This window comes from Chlorocebus sabaeus, chromosome 12 (assembly GCF_047675955.1).
Source record: "Chlorocebus sabaeus isolate Y175 chromosome 12, mChlSab1.0.hap1, whole genome shotgun sequence".
Taxonomy (NCBI): domain Eukaryota; kingdom Metazoa; phylum Chordata; class Mammalia; order Primates; family Cercopithecidae; genus Chlorocebus; species Chlorocebus sabaeus.
This window is the reverse complement of record NC_132915.1, coordinates 20,219,819-20,233,791: the sequence shown is the minus strand read 5'-3', so window position 1 is coordinate 20,233,791 and position 13,973 is coordinate 20,219,819. Positions and strand designations below refer to the sequence as shown.

Below are 13,973 nucleotides of genomic sequence, written 5' to 3'. Positions count from 1 at the left end.
TGAACTTAAATTGAATCAAACCACACGTTTCAAACCACATGAAAGTGTGTTTCCATGTTGACCTTTTTATAAAAAAAAGAAAAAAAAGTGCATATTTTCTCTGTTGCTAAGCTCCTCCAGTTTTGCTTTTGTCAGAATTAAACCTAAGAGTGGAGATAGTCAGAGAGCTTGCATCAGATTGTCCTCATCCAAAACAAAATACTTCATTACCCATTCCAATGTTATGATTTCACCAGTCTCAGAAAAATTACAGCCCCCTGCCTCCCTGGGTGTAGTGTCGTGAAGCAGAAAAGCCTTACATAAATAGTAAACGTAGAAATTCCAGAAATTCTTCTGGTGTCCTCTGGCAGCCAGCAGGAGTGGGTCTTGTAACTAGTCCACATAGAAAGGATAGTGCCTGTCTTTCTTGTTCCCTTGCCATAAGAATCATGAAATATCTCTTCTTTCCCTGCCACTGGTTTACACATCACCTCCTCCCGTGGCTTCCTTGTCTCTAGAGGGACCCACACTTTCAAGAGCTACATCATATCATTTGTTTTAGAAGATTGTTTTCATCTAAACAAAAACACTAAGAACATCAGTAGATCACTAGATAACGAGTCAGTGTTTTTAGCATCACATTTTACAGTTTAGTTTTTGTTTGATTGACTCTATAGCCCATTTTTCTTGAAGGTTAGAATATACAATCGTCTTGTATTTGAAAACCATCTGCCCTAAATTACATTTAACTACAATAAATGGCTCTCTGCTGGAGAAATTTAAGCTTGTCTAAGTTGTTTGGTGGTGGCTATGGAATGAGGTGTTCAGTCTTGTGCCCCTTCCATGTATTTTTTGCTAACTCTATTACTAGGCCCTTAATTCCAGCATAGCATGTCTTCTGGTCTATGATAATTATGCGAGGACCAAGACAGAGTTCCCTGCCAACTCTCCACCAGAAAATCATAAGTCATTGGAAAGAGCGACTTTGATTTCTTCACATTTAGAAAATACTCTCTGAGCCAAAAGGCACATACACTTCTCCAGTGTCTTCCCTTTTAGAGTGTATATATTTGCTGCTTTTCCTCTACTGTTTGCAAAAATCCCCAAGGTCAGTTTAGTGTGGCTGAGTTGTTATCTGGACTCTAAATAATCATTAACACCTGTAGGCAGTTCTTACCTACCCCTCTCCTCCACAATCCTAATCCATTTGGAGGCAACTATCCTGTGGCCTCCAAATGAATCAGTCTTTCTTAGACTTACATGATCTTTTCTATAATAATTCTTTCTCTCATTTCTTCTGATGGTAATAGCAGTAATATTGTTCCAGTGAATATCTATGCACCTAGCTCATCTCATAGAAACATCCCACATAGTAGCATCGTATTACTGTCGAGTAAAAAGTAAGATTAAATTAAAAGGACTCTACACAGTGCTGAATTTCCTGCACCTAAATTATCCAGTTATCACTTGCCAGTATTCTTTGATCCCTCAGGCTATGTCAAGTACCCCTTCACGTAGGCCCCTGTATTAAAAAGATTGGGACAATATACTTGATTAGTTTGCCTGTAGAAGCTGAAAGTATGTACCAAATACATTGACAGTGGATGCTTTGGTGGCTCAGCCAACACAGATCAGAGAAATCTTTTCGGGTTCCAGGGCTATTGCTTGTTACCTTTTGTCAGGATCAACCCAAATCCTCAGGGATGCTGTTTTTCCACACTAAGTCCTAACTCATTAGTGGGTCATGAAATCAACTCAACAGCTCAAGACCAGTATATTTTAAAAGTGAAATAAAAAATAGAGGAACAATAGAGCATGTAAAATGGTTAAGTATTGGTTCCTGTTTCAGCGAAATCTTCTATCTACTGTGTATACGGGGTCACAAGATAAAGTGTTTCCTATTATGAAATGCAATTGAAAAAAAGAAAGCTTGACAGACTCTGCAGGAGGCATGGGCCATCCAGTGACTGTTGGAAGAGTCTGGATTGTGTGGAGCCTGACCTTAGATAAGGAGCAGCAGATCCACAGTTCAGGAAGTCTAGAGAGGCTCAGCACTTTCTCTTTTGAGTGAGAAGATGGAATCACTCTTGTTTGGTTTCTGAAACATTTTTCTTCTCTGCTGTGTATCAGGCACCTCATATGATCCAGTGGAACCAGAAAAAGCATAGAAAAATCAGATCCACAAACAGCACCCACAAAAGGCCACAGCAGTCTTTTGTTTACCTAGATGTACTTTAACCTCTTTACCACTAAGCATTTTACTATCATAGAATTGGGGACAGACATTGTCCTTCGGAGTCCGTTGAATTTGCACCATCTTCCTTTTGGCTGATTGACCATACAGGTGGCAAAGGCCTTTAAAAATGGGGAGCTAATATGTAGGGCACATTCTGGTAGGCCCAAAATATTCACTATGCAAATATCAATGCCTTTTTACTAAAAACAGTGGATTTCCTCATTGCTTTAAGATCCAAGGAGAAAAGGTAAATAACTCACATTCCATATGCAGGACTCAATACAGACTTAGTCAATCTGATTTTCTTTGGTGCTATTCAGTATAGCGCAACTCTAAAAGGAACCCCATTCACTCTCCTGCTTAGTCCTTTGAAATATACTTTTGAAGTTATCCCTTATCATTAATGGCAATCTAATGAAGCTAGGATTCGTCGGTTAAAATTGCGATTCTTGTAATCTGTACTGTCCATTTTTGGCCACTCCGACTGTTAGAGCAAACTTTTCTCCACTGTCACAATTGGTCTAAAGTAGTATTTGTTTCAGGACTATCCAAAAAGCAAAGCCGGCACATTGAGAAGATACAGAATCCTACTCTATTACACACCTTATTCGTGTTTCTTTGATTGAAACCTTTTTCTACTTTATATTTCCTCTTTTGTAAAGTAAATTTTTCCATGTCGTTTAAAAAATTTTTTACTTTAGAATTACAGATGAGTTCTTTTTTTAAAGCATTATGGCATTTAAAAAAAAAAATTTTGGTTACCCAAAAAGCTCTACAAGAAATATAACTTCAATTTTTTTAGGCTGATATGGGTATATTTTTAAAGTTTTTATTACTTTATACAAATACAAATTATAGTTTAACACCTGCTATGATGATAGATATCACACTGTTATGATAGAAAATCCCTGTCAGTCATTGAACTATTCATTTAGTGTTACTCTGATACCTCAATAATGTGCTCCTTCTAATGAAGTCCTTGTAACAAGAAACCCTGTGAGATTGGTATAATGAGATATCTAATAATTAGAAGTATAATTAAAGTAGAACATGTTGGAAAATCCCAACATTTCCTGTTATGCCATTGTACCTCCGGTGTTCAGTCCATTACTCAAAAGTTCCCAATTCTCGGGCTGAAAAACATTCAAGTAAAAATGTAGCATAGATTATACCGAAATATTTTCAATATCGATGATTTAATAGCCACACTCACAAACTATTAGGAATGGTATCTGGGACTTGTTACAAGGTCAGATAGATTGTTATAGACTTTTAAAAATAATTATCTCTGTATATGACTGTGTATTACATATAAAAATGAATTTTTCAGGAAAGGTGCACTTTAAAAATATTCTCTTGCTAGTTTTATTAATTGATCAAATAGCCTTTGCTGCTTTGGAGTGTTTATTCTTTGATGAAAATATGGTCATTGATTATGATAGTTTTAAAAATATCTATTTCTGCATCGCTGCAGGATTTCCTACACTTTTCTGTTCCTCATTCCTCTTTTATGTGTGCTTGGCTCAGTTGCCTGTTACACAGTCTCTGCCTTGGTTTTGTGTATTCTAAGATAATTTATAAACACAGATGTTTACAGTGAAGTTCTTCCTTTTGAAACTAATCTTATTCTTTTATTCCTCTCTCTAAAAATTGGTTGGCCACGCTCACTAATGACTTTCTTGACAATAATTATTTCTTGGTATTGGTAGATTTGGATTGCATGGTAAGATGACTGTCCATTTTCACCATGTATACCTTTGTCAAATAAAGATTTCTGATCTTTGGTCTGCTTCTGTTCTTAGTTTTTTGATAGAACTGGAAACATTATCAATAGCTTACCCTTGCCTATATAAATTCCACCCTCTTTGGGGTTTAAATAAATGTGAATAACAGATTGTCCAAGGTCCTGATTTTTCAGTCAAAGCAGGCGACATTCCAGCCCGGCATGATCATTGCTGACTAAAAGCTTGGGGGTGGTATGGTACAGTACCTAGTGAAATCTTTTTTTTTTTTTTTTGAGACAGAGTCTTGCTCTGTCAACAGGCTGGAGTGCAGTGGCACAATCTTGGCTCACTGCAACCTCCACCTCCCAGGTTCAAGCGATTTTCCTGCTGAGCCTCCTGAGTCGCTGGGACTACAGGTGCACACCACCACACCCAGCTAATTTTTGTATTTTTTAGTTTTAGTAGAGATGGGGTTTCACCGTGTTGGCCAGGATGGTCTCAACCTAGTGAATTCTTAACCACCGACATTCTGCCTCTTAACCTTAGAAAACTCCGCATGATTCATTTCCCCAGTAAGTAATGAGTATATTGAATGAAGAGCCAGGAGGGAATTTTCTACTGGCAGAATCAACATTGGCAGAGGTAATTCACCTCTGATATTGAGAGTCTAGCCTTTCCACGCCTTAAGAAAATACTGTTACCACCCTTTGAATGACTTATTTAACAGCCCTCCTACAACTAGAATATGGAAAGCCATCATTTTCTTGTATGCTTTAAGTGGTCAGCCAACTATAAATTAACAAAAACTCAATGCTAGAAAGTGCTTGAAATAAGAAATGGAATTCTTCATTGTTTAATTTCCCCGATTACTGGATTCTGTTGAACCCTTTTGATGTTAATTGGCTAGTGAAACGCAGTCCATAGCCTCTAGCCCATCATGGGTGGGGAGGGGGATTGTCTTGTATTTTGTTTGTGCTTCTAGATATCCTAAAGAACTCCACTCCCCTCTCTCTGTTCTCGTGCAAAATTGTCTCGGCTATTTCTGGACCTTTACTGTTCTAGATAAATTTTAACATCAATCTGTGAACTTCCACAAAAGTTGTTATTGCATTGATCTCTTAAGGATTCATTTTTTTAAAGTTAGATGTTGCTATTGTAGAATCGCTACATATCAGAATAATTTGTCTTTTTCAGCACTTGGAATTGTTCCCACAGAATGGGGACGCATGGTTCCATAACGTATGTTAGCCTACCGAGGTGCATTTTATAGACTGATTTGAGATAGACACTTCATACCTTACATCCCCAAATGGTGTGTGTGCGCGCGCAGGTGTGTGTGCACACATGCACAAAACCATCTTGGGCCTTTAGTGTGGAGCACTCTTACTTCCCAGAGGATTCTCCTTCTGCTTGACCCAGCCAGCTACTGAGGGAACTGCAGCATGCCACGACGATGCGTACAGGCTTGCCTTGAAAGGAGGAATCTTAAGAAAGTTTCCAAGTTACTATTAAGGCCACAGCATTTTCCTGTTTAGGAGCAGAACCATCAGTCAACCATGAGCTCTAAGAAGCACAATATAACCCAGTGATAATAGCAGAATGGTATATTCTTAGCCTCCTCAGAAAGGCACAGCGTACATAATTCAAACAGCAAATCGGTGGTGGCCATCAGAACTTTGGCAGGGTTACATAACATTTGTCAAACAGTGTGGGCTTTTAGCCATTTCATACGTTTACAAGACCTAGTCATATACATTGGGGATAAAAATGTATATATACACACACACACACACTTTTCACCAATACAACATACGTGCTATCTAGAGCCCATTACTCTATGCCAGCTTTGGCTTCATGGTGATCAAATTGTGGCAAAGCTAAGTTAGATATACTTGTATATCTATTAATTTGGCTTAGAAAATTAACACACAAAAAGAACTAAGTGTTCAAAAAAAAATCTTTGGTGGCAAGTTAAAGGAGTCAGCCTTCAGCATGAGGTGAGAAACACAATTAAAACTGTCTCTAAATTACAAGATTTAATAAAAAGCTTCAGACTCATTAGCATTTTTTTAAAAGTCACCCAAATTAGTTCTAGAGGTTTCAAGGCATGATCTATAAACTAACAAGCTCCTTGCTTACATAATTTTAATTGCTATTTTAAACATATTTGAAATTTAAAACTAAATCAAAGTGGCCTTTAAAAATTCTAGAAAACACCAAATTCAAAAATTACACAAAATCTCACAGCCAAAAGTCAAGAAAATAATTATTAAAACAATTTGAGATGCAAGGACTTTTAAAGTATTTTGGTAAACTCAAATGTCTTCCAAGTTCCATCACCCATCTCTGTCTCCACAATCTGCGTGGCGTCCTTAGTGCCTGGCATGGGGCTGGCTCTGGAGATGTCAGAAGCACTTGCAAATAAAACAAGGAGTTTGCAAATCACATCTTCTGTTATGGGGGAGGAGTGGGCAGCAGCTTTTAAACAAGGTTGAATTCCCTTAGGTTTAGCTGTAGAATTGTGTCTTTGACAGCAGCAAACACAAAGCGAATATTGTCTGTATCTGTAGCACATGTGAAGTGAGAGTAGATGACTTTCTCTTTGTCAGGATTCTGATCTTGGTAAAGCTTCAGGATAAAGTCTCTGGCAGCTTTGACATCCTGCTTTGGTCCTAGTCACAAGTGCAATTAGGGGAATAAAGACACAGACTTAACACCATGTCCTCCCAAGAACCATTTTTGTTTGTTTGTTTGTTTTTTGAGACAGAGTCTTGCTCTGTAGCCCAGGTTGGAGTACAGTGGCGCAATCTCAGCTCACTGCAACCTCCACTTTTGGGGTTCAAGCAATTCTCCTTCCTCAGCCTCCCAAGTAGCTGGGATTACAGATGCGTGCCACTACGTGCAGTGATTTTGTATTTTTAGTAGAGACGGGGTTTTACCATGTTGGCCACACTGGTCTTGAACTCCTGACCTCAGGTGATCCACCCACCTTGGCCTCCCAAAGTGCTGGGATTACAAGCGTAAGCCACTGTAATGGCCCCAAGAACCATTTTTTAATGTACTCTTGTTCTTATTTGAGATCCTGCTTTGATCTTTATTTCTAGGGAACAGTTTACCTGCAGCATTATTTTTATGGTATCTCATCATGAACCCATAAAATAGTCATATTTTAAAATGTCCTCTGGTATCTAAAAATTGCACTTTATGGCGATTTGTTTAAACATAGTGACCCAATTTGTCTGATTTGGACCACTTTTGAAGAGAAGGAATCCTTGCTAACACATATGGACAGACAGCTCTGGTCTAGGAGAGATAAAAGGAAGAATGTGGGAACTAACATTATCAGGCTGATTTTAAAGCTCGAGGGTGCTATACTGCACAGCCAGTATGGTTAGTAAAAGGGGAAAGAAGAGAGCTGAAACATGAATCCACTAAATATCAGTGTCAAACTGAATGAGATCTCCTGTACCAGAAACAATTAGCAACAGGGCATGAGACTCTCCTACCTTGGACATGTTATGTATAAAGAGCTTCAGAGTCCGCCATGTGTCTGGGAAAAGGGATGCCACAGTCTAACATACACATAAGAAGCACCAGGTACTCCAACTGGCACGAGGAATGCACAGATAAATCAAGCAGATCTCTGCCCTCACGGAGCCAACTGGGAAGAGAGCTGAGTGAGCAGAGGATATGACATAGCGTGATGTGGCCAAGAGAGCAAGCGGGGATCAGGCTGCCAAGGGAGCAGAAAGGAGGAGGCACCCCTACTGCAGACCGGATGGGCAGGGGAGGCCAGAAATGCTCCCAGAGAAGGGGAGGCCTTTGCTGGGTTTTGGAGAACAACGTGGAGGCAGTGAAAGGAGTTGACAGGGATATTCCCAGCACCGAGGGAAGCGTGTGTGGAGGTGCTTCGGTGAAAACACACAATGGTGCAACTAAAGCTTCTGTTTGAAGGTGGGAATAGGGAGAGAGGGTGTTCTAGGCAGACCAGGGAGACCCTTTTTGCTGTGGTAACTCTAGACTGATGCCCAGGAGGTAGACGAGATCAACACAGAAATACCGTCCACAAGATAGACACTTACCTGTGTATTCTGGGAAATAGCTGATTAGATGAGAGTACATGATTTTCTCTTCCAAAAGATCCTTCTTGTTCAAGAATAAAATCACAGACGAATTCAGAAACCAGGGGTAGGTGATGATGGTTTTAAATAAGGCTTTGCTCTCTTCCATGCGGTTCTAAGTGAAAAACAAGGGACTTGGGATGAAATAGAAAGGAAATATTTTGGAAACAACATGGCACATTGCCAGTCCATCCATCTCTTCCCTTGCCCTGTCGCAGTTTCTGGACCACTGTCTGCTGAAGCTGGTGAGCATGTGGAGCCCAAGGCAACAGGCCTCCTACTTCTGTTTGCCCCTCCCCAAGCCTCTTACCAACCTTCCCCTTCTGGGTCGCCTCTCCTGTTGCATCGCAGCTCTTCTCCAGCCCAAAACTCACAGGGAGGAAATAAGAAAGGCTTTGGTGCAACTTGGAGAAGGAAGGTTCCTACCCACATTTGACAAATTTCCTGTGTCATGTGATCATTGGGATTACCAAGTAGGGAAGTGCCAACTTCAGACCTGACACGGCCACCTCAGTTGGTTATGGGCTTCCAGACTGGGCCTCAGCAGTCAAATGACAAGGCTCTTCCAGCAAGGCCACTGCCCCTAGGAATGCTAGACATTGGCAGAGACGGGAGGCAGTGCTACTGTGAACCCACCCTGTGCCACACTTTTTAAGCAGAGCAGTGGCCCGTTTGATGGGTGAGCATACTGTTGTTCAGAACGTCTTTTTTTGTTTTTTTGTTTTTTTGGTTTTTTTGAGATGGAGTCTCACTCTGTTGCCCAGGCTAGAATGCAGTGGCACGATCTCGGCTCACTGCAACCTCCAGCTCCTGGGTTCAAGCGATTCTCCTGCCTCAGCCTCCCGAGTAGGTGGGACCACAGGTGTGTACCACCATGCCCGGCTAATTTTTTGTATTTTTTAGTAGTGACAGCGTTTCACTGTGTTAGCCAGGATGGTCTCAATCTCCTGACCTCGTGATCTGCCTGCCTCGACCTCCCAAAGTGCTGAGATTACAGGCGTGAGCCACCATGCCTGGCCTTATCTGGAATATTTAAATAACTTTCCCGAGCCCCTGTAATAGTGGGACCTGGGGAAGGTTACATAGAAAGACAGTGATAATTTCTAAATGTCAGACATTGGCAAGAAGATACTAAATGCTCCTAATTTACTGAGAGCAGACAGGGCACAAACAAATCTTATCTGTGACAATAATTGTTCTAGATAGCATTCCGTTCTTTCTCAAGTATTTCTAAGAGGAAAGAAATAAGAACTTCCCTGTAGGGAAGGAAGGGATCAGAGTGAAAAACATCCAAGCTCAGCACACACACTCAACAGGGACATGCCATAAATCACTCTTTCCCCACAACTTCCAGACACCCAGGCTCCTTCTGCCACTCAGTACACTTTGGGGGAATGACAATCTGGAATGTATTAAAGCTTTAAAATTTATTACGATCTTATCGATAATGATCTCCAAGGAAATCAAGTATATGAAAACTTCCCAGACAGTATACAGAGTGTATATAATACAGATCCACAACCAGGAGGGGAAAGTCTGGAGTGGCAACCACTTAATTTTTCCCCAAATATTTTGTGATTTTTAGGAGAGGAGAAAGTGTTAATTTCTAAGCACTTTGGGCTGAGAGACTGGTCCCTTGTGCACCTTACTAATCTTTTGAGTTTCCTGAGGAACATCACAAATAATTCCTGAAACAAATTTGGAGCCATTTTATTTATATTGATAACTGAATGTCTTGTCTTAACAACAACAACAAAAAATCTCCAATTGAGAGAGCTGGGCGGCAGCCAAGAGTTCTGTTCTTTGCACAATGACACAATTAAATGAGTTAATCCTCCACTAATTAGGTAATATAAGCTACGCTCCTCAGAGAAAAGTCTGCTCTCAAGAAATACAAGATACAATTTGTTCAGTTATTGCCTAATCCTGGACTGAGTCCTTTATTGATTTACTTTCATGCCTTGGAAACAAAAGACATTTTTCTAAAAGGTCAAGAGGTCTTAATGCAAGTTCAGGGGAAAAGATGATAAGGAGGACATGAGTGTTCCCCTGCAACTGTCCCCAACCTGACAGAGAGGTGGTTGTGAGGGTCTGAGGGTCCTCTTCACTCTCAGGGCAGCTCCCACTGATGGAATTGGACACAGCCAGTGCTATGGCCGCTCTGAGGGGACAATGCGTGCCTGACCAGGCTGGATCCATCCCAGCTGCCCTGAGGGAGGCCCTCCCAGGAGACGTGAAGGCAGATGCAATCCCAGGCAGCCCCAGAACAGCTCCAAGCATCCAGCACCACTGCCCACCCCAGGTCCACTAGGGATCTAATTTGGGAGCACCATGGGCCTATGGAGGTTAGGAAGCCTGTGCGCCCAGGTAAAGTGTTTTAGAGATAGCGCTGCTCAGCGTTGGCGATGCAGTAGAATTCCTAGTGGACTCTCAAGAGAAGCCTCAACCTAAACTCAGTAAATATGAATTTTTAGTGTTCGGTCGAAGAGATGGCATTTGTAAAACGCTTGCCAAGAGATTCCACTATGCCACCAAGGATGAGAACCTAGGCTTTTGAATAGGTTCCAACCTTCACAGCACAGTGGATTCACCTGGGGTGCTTTTTAAAATTCCCCCCACTCAGGCCCCCTTCACCACCAATTCAATCAGAATCTCTGGGGTTGGACTCAGGCACCAGGTTTTCGTTAAGTCCCTCAGCGAACTCCAGTGTGCATTCAAGTTTAGAACCCAGGTTCCAGGCCCATGATTCTCAGCCTTTCATACGTATTTGAATTACCTGGGGTCTTGTTAAAATGTAGATTCTGATGTAGTTGGTTGGGGTTGATTCAGTAAGATTGCATTTCTAACAAGCCATCCCAGTGATGCCTGTGCCACTGATCCACAGGTCACACTTTGAGTAGCAAGACTATTGAACCTAATGACGAGGGTCTATTTCCTGACCTGGTTGCCTTCTTAGAAAACACAGAATAGGGCTCTGGCTTCCACAGCTACCCAAACTTCCCGCCTAGCGTACCTCATTGTCACACTCGGCCAGGACCTGGTCATATTCACTCAGAGCAACCAAGAAAATAATGGAGGTGACACTCTCAAAGCAGTGAATCCATTTCCGTCTTTCCGATCGTTGGCCACCAACATCCACCATCCTGTTGTGTAGAAACACAGATCCTTCAAAGGTTGGAATACATGACACTTTGGGGGAAAAGGACATGAATTATTATAGCATGGAAACCAGCGCTCTTTGGGGTCCTCAATAATCTCTAAGACAGAAAAGAGGTCCTAAGTTTTAAAATGTTTGATGCTGCTGCTTTAAGCAATGAGGGACCACTGGATGTTTCCTGGCAAAGAAGGCAGAGAATGTAAATGACATTTCTGAAGACATGCAGAGGTGACCTGGGGAGCCTGCTGGTTAGGAAGCTAACCAGTGTCCAGGCAGAAAACGCAAACATCCACTTGGGTTCTGTGGCGACCACTGCAGAGTCCCTGGATACCAGACACAAGAGGGACAGAGTGGCCAGCTGTCTTCCGGGTCCCCCACGCTGGACTCAGGACCTGAGCCTATTCTGTTTTCGTGGGTCCTCTATTTTACCGTAAATCCTTTCTGCATTCTCTGGATGCCACCTCTTGTTCCCTATAAAAACCTGCAAGTGTCCTCTGTCCAGCACAGAAATCCAAAGCCGCTATCTGTGTCTTTGGGAAAAATGTCAGCAACTCGCAGCCCAGGGATCACGAGCTCAAATGCTCCAGGAATCAGGCAGTTCATGGGAATGAGGCAAGTGGGCTCCCCAAAGTATAAAAACATACACGGCACAACAGCCGGGGGCCCTGTCTGCAGGGAAGCCTGCCGCGTACCTGCAGCCAAGCTCTGCAGAACAAAACGCAGGCTCACCATGACCACAGCCTCTGCCTTTACAGGAGAAACAACGTATCCAATGTGTTAGCTCAAACGATTCTTAATAACACCAAGTGAGCCAAAGAAAATACATAATGGACCAGATACAGCTGCCAAGTGACCCTCACCCACCCCTACCTCACCGCCCCACCACACACACCAGTCCCTGAGGTCGATGTGCTTAGGTGGCCCACAGGCCAACCACCCAGAACTGTTGTCCAGAAAAGTGCAGGAAGGAAAACGAAAAATTCAATCCTGTCCTTGAACCATGTCCTGGAGGTGCGACCACTCCCACAATGACGTGTTCGTGGCTGGCTATCACAGCAGGGAACCATCTGGAAACAGGACATTGCAACTGTTAAAAGGCTGAGCTTGAAGAAGCCATTCTATAAAGGCCTCAATTTCAAAGATCAGAATTTTTCAGCCAGAAATATCCCACTGGGAGAGGTGCTCTGAGTTGTAAAGTAATAGATTTCACTGGTGGATGATGTTAAACCCATTCAGCAGACTCTAGAAAGTAATGCAAAACCCATTCTTCACAGTCCAAGAAGGATAAACTTAGAAGAAATAAAAGTCTTTTCTAAAACAAAACAAATAAAATCCTTGGGAGCCTCTCTCTGAGAGGTTTTGGACGTGGCAAAAAGCAGTTAATTGTGAAAAGGCCAGGAGAAATTCATGGGCGCACGGGGGCTACTATTAAAATCAGGGATACGCTAATATAGATGGGGGACATTTTTGAGGGGCTGGACCCGAGGGCTCCCCAAACACAGCAATTCTGGATAGAGAAGCACTGAGCTATAACTGGGGATCAGACAGGACCCGGATGTGGGAGGACTGGTGTGTTGTCTCAACTAGAAAATCATGTGCGATAATTTTTAGGAAGAACAAGGGAAATAGTGGATATAAAAGTGCTTTGAAATGTGCAGTGCTACATATATGCCCTGTATTATTCACTTTTTACCATAACTAAATGCAGTGAAGATTCACTGAAGTCATCCTAAAAGTATTTCCTATATTTGTAAGTAGGAATGCATACATTTTTACACGGCTGTTAGTTTGTATATATTATTCCTCATAGTTTTAATACACATTTTTGTATAAATTCTTAATTTTCTAAGGATAAATCTTGGAGGAGAAAATAGAGGAGAAAGGAAGTATTATTCACCTTTAAGGAAAAGACATCGATAATCACTATATTCAATTTGTGGGATACAGAAGTATATACATTTGTGTGTGTGTGTGTGTGTGTGTGTGTGTGTGTGTTACACATAAGAATCATTCCAGGTTCCAGTAAGGAAACCCTTCTTCTCCAAGGGTAATAGGAAGGTGACTTCCTCTTCATTCTAGGGTTGAGATCTACCACAGTTCTAAATACCCTGAGCAGAGAGGGTCACTCTGTCCTAAGAGATATAATCCCTGCTTAGCAATAACACGTTTAAGAATCCATCTGGGGACTTCCAAGCCTGGGCGGATTCTTCATGGTACATCAGGGGGACAGACTCACCGAAAGATGATGTTTTCCAAGTCAAATGGATACTCAGTGATGCCGGTGGTGGGCACTCGGACGCGAAGCACGTCTTGTTGTGTCGGCACAAATGATGGTGTGGCAATGCGGTCGATGTCAGTCAGGTAACTGTATATCAGAGAACAAGGAACTGAGTCTCCTCTTAGAGAAGGGAGAAATGTCCATCCTATTCAAAGGAAGTCACCCCCCACTCACAGTGAGCCCCACAGAGACACATGAATTCCATCAATGACTTTCCTGAGAGCCAGCGCCAGGCCAGGCTTCTCCATCCTTCCTATGACTGTTTTGACAACAATATGGGTCAGAAGGACTTCCATGAGCCTTCTGGAACATCTGCAGAGCACTCCGTCTCTGGCTCCTGGGTTCTAAGCTCCATCGCTTCTATTTGACCAGCGAGGGAGACAGTGGGGCTGGAAGGACCAGGATGTTGGAAATGGCTCTCTCCAACGCCCCATCTGTCATCCTCCCTCCAGAGGCCCTTCTCCCTCCCACTCACCCT

The 13,973-nt window shown here is 42.2% G+C and overlaps 1 protein-coding gene across 1 annotated transcript in view; it reads right to left on the bottom strand.

Annotated features, from left to right (window-relative positions):
* Positions 1 to 5,528: 5,528 nt before the first annotated feature.
* GNA14 (G protein subunit alpha 14) overlaps positions 5,529 to 13,973 on the bottom strand; it is a 221,024-nt gene continuing 212,579 nt past the window's right edge. Inside the window, exons 4-7 of the mRNA XM_007969546.3 lie at positions 13,454 to 13,582; positions 11,074 to 11,203; positions 8,022 to 8,175; positions 5,529 to 6,611 (exon numbers count right to left, since the gene is read on the bottom strand). Of these exons, the coding sequence (XP_007967737.2) occupies positions 6,421 to 6,611; positions 8,022 to 8,175; positions 11,074 to 11,203; positions 13,454 to 13,582 (604 nt within the window). The 3' untranslated portion in view covers positions 5,529 to 6,420. The remainder of the gene's footprint in view (positions 6,612 to 8,021; positions 8,176 to 11,073; positions 11,204 to 13,453; positions 13,583 to 13,973) is intronic.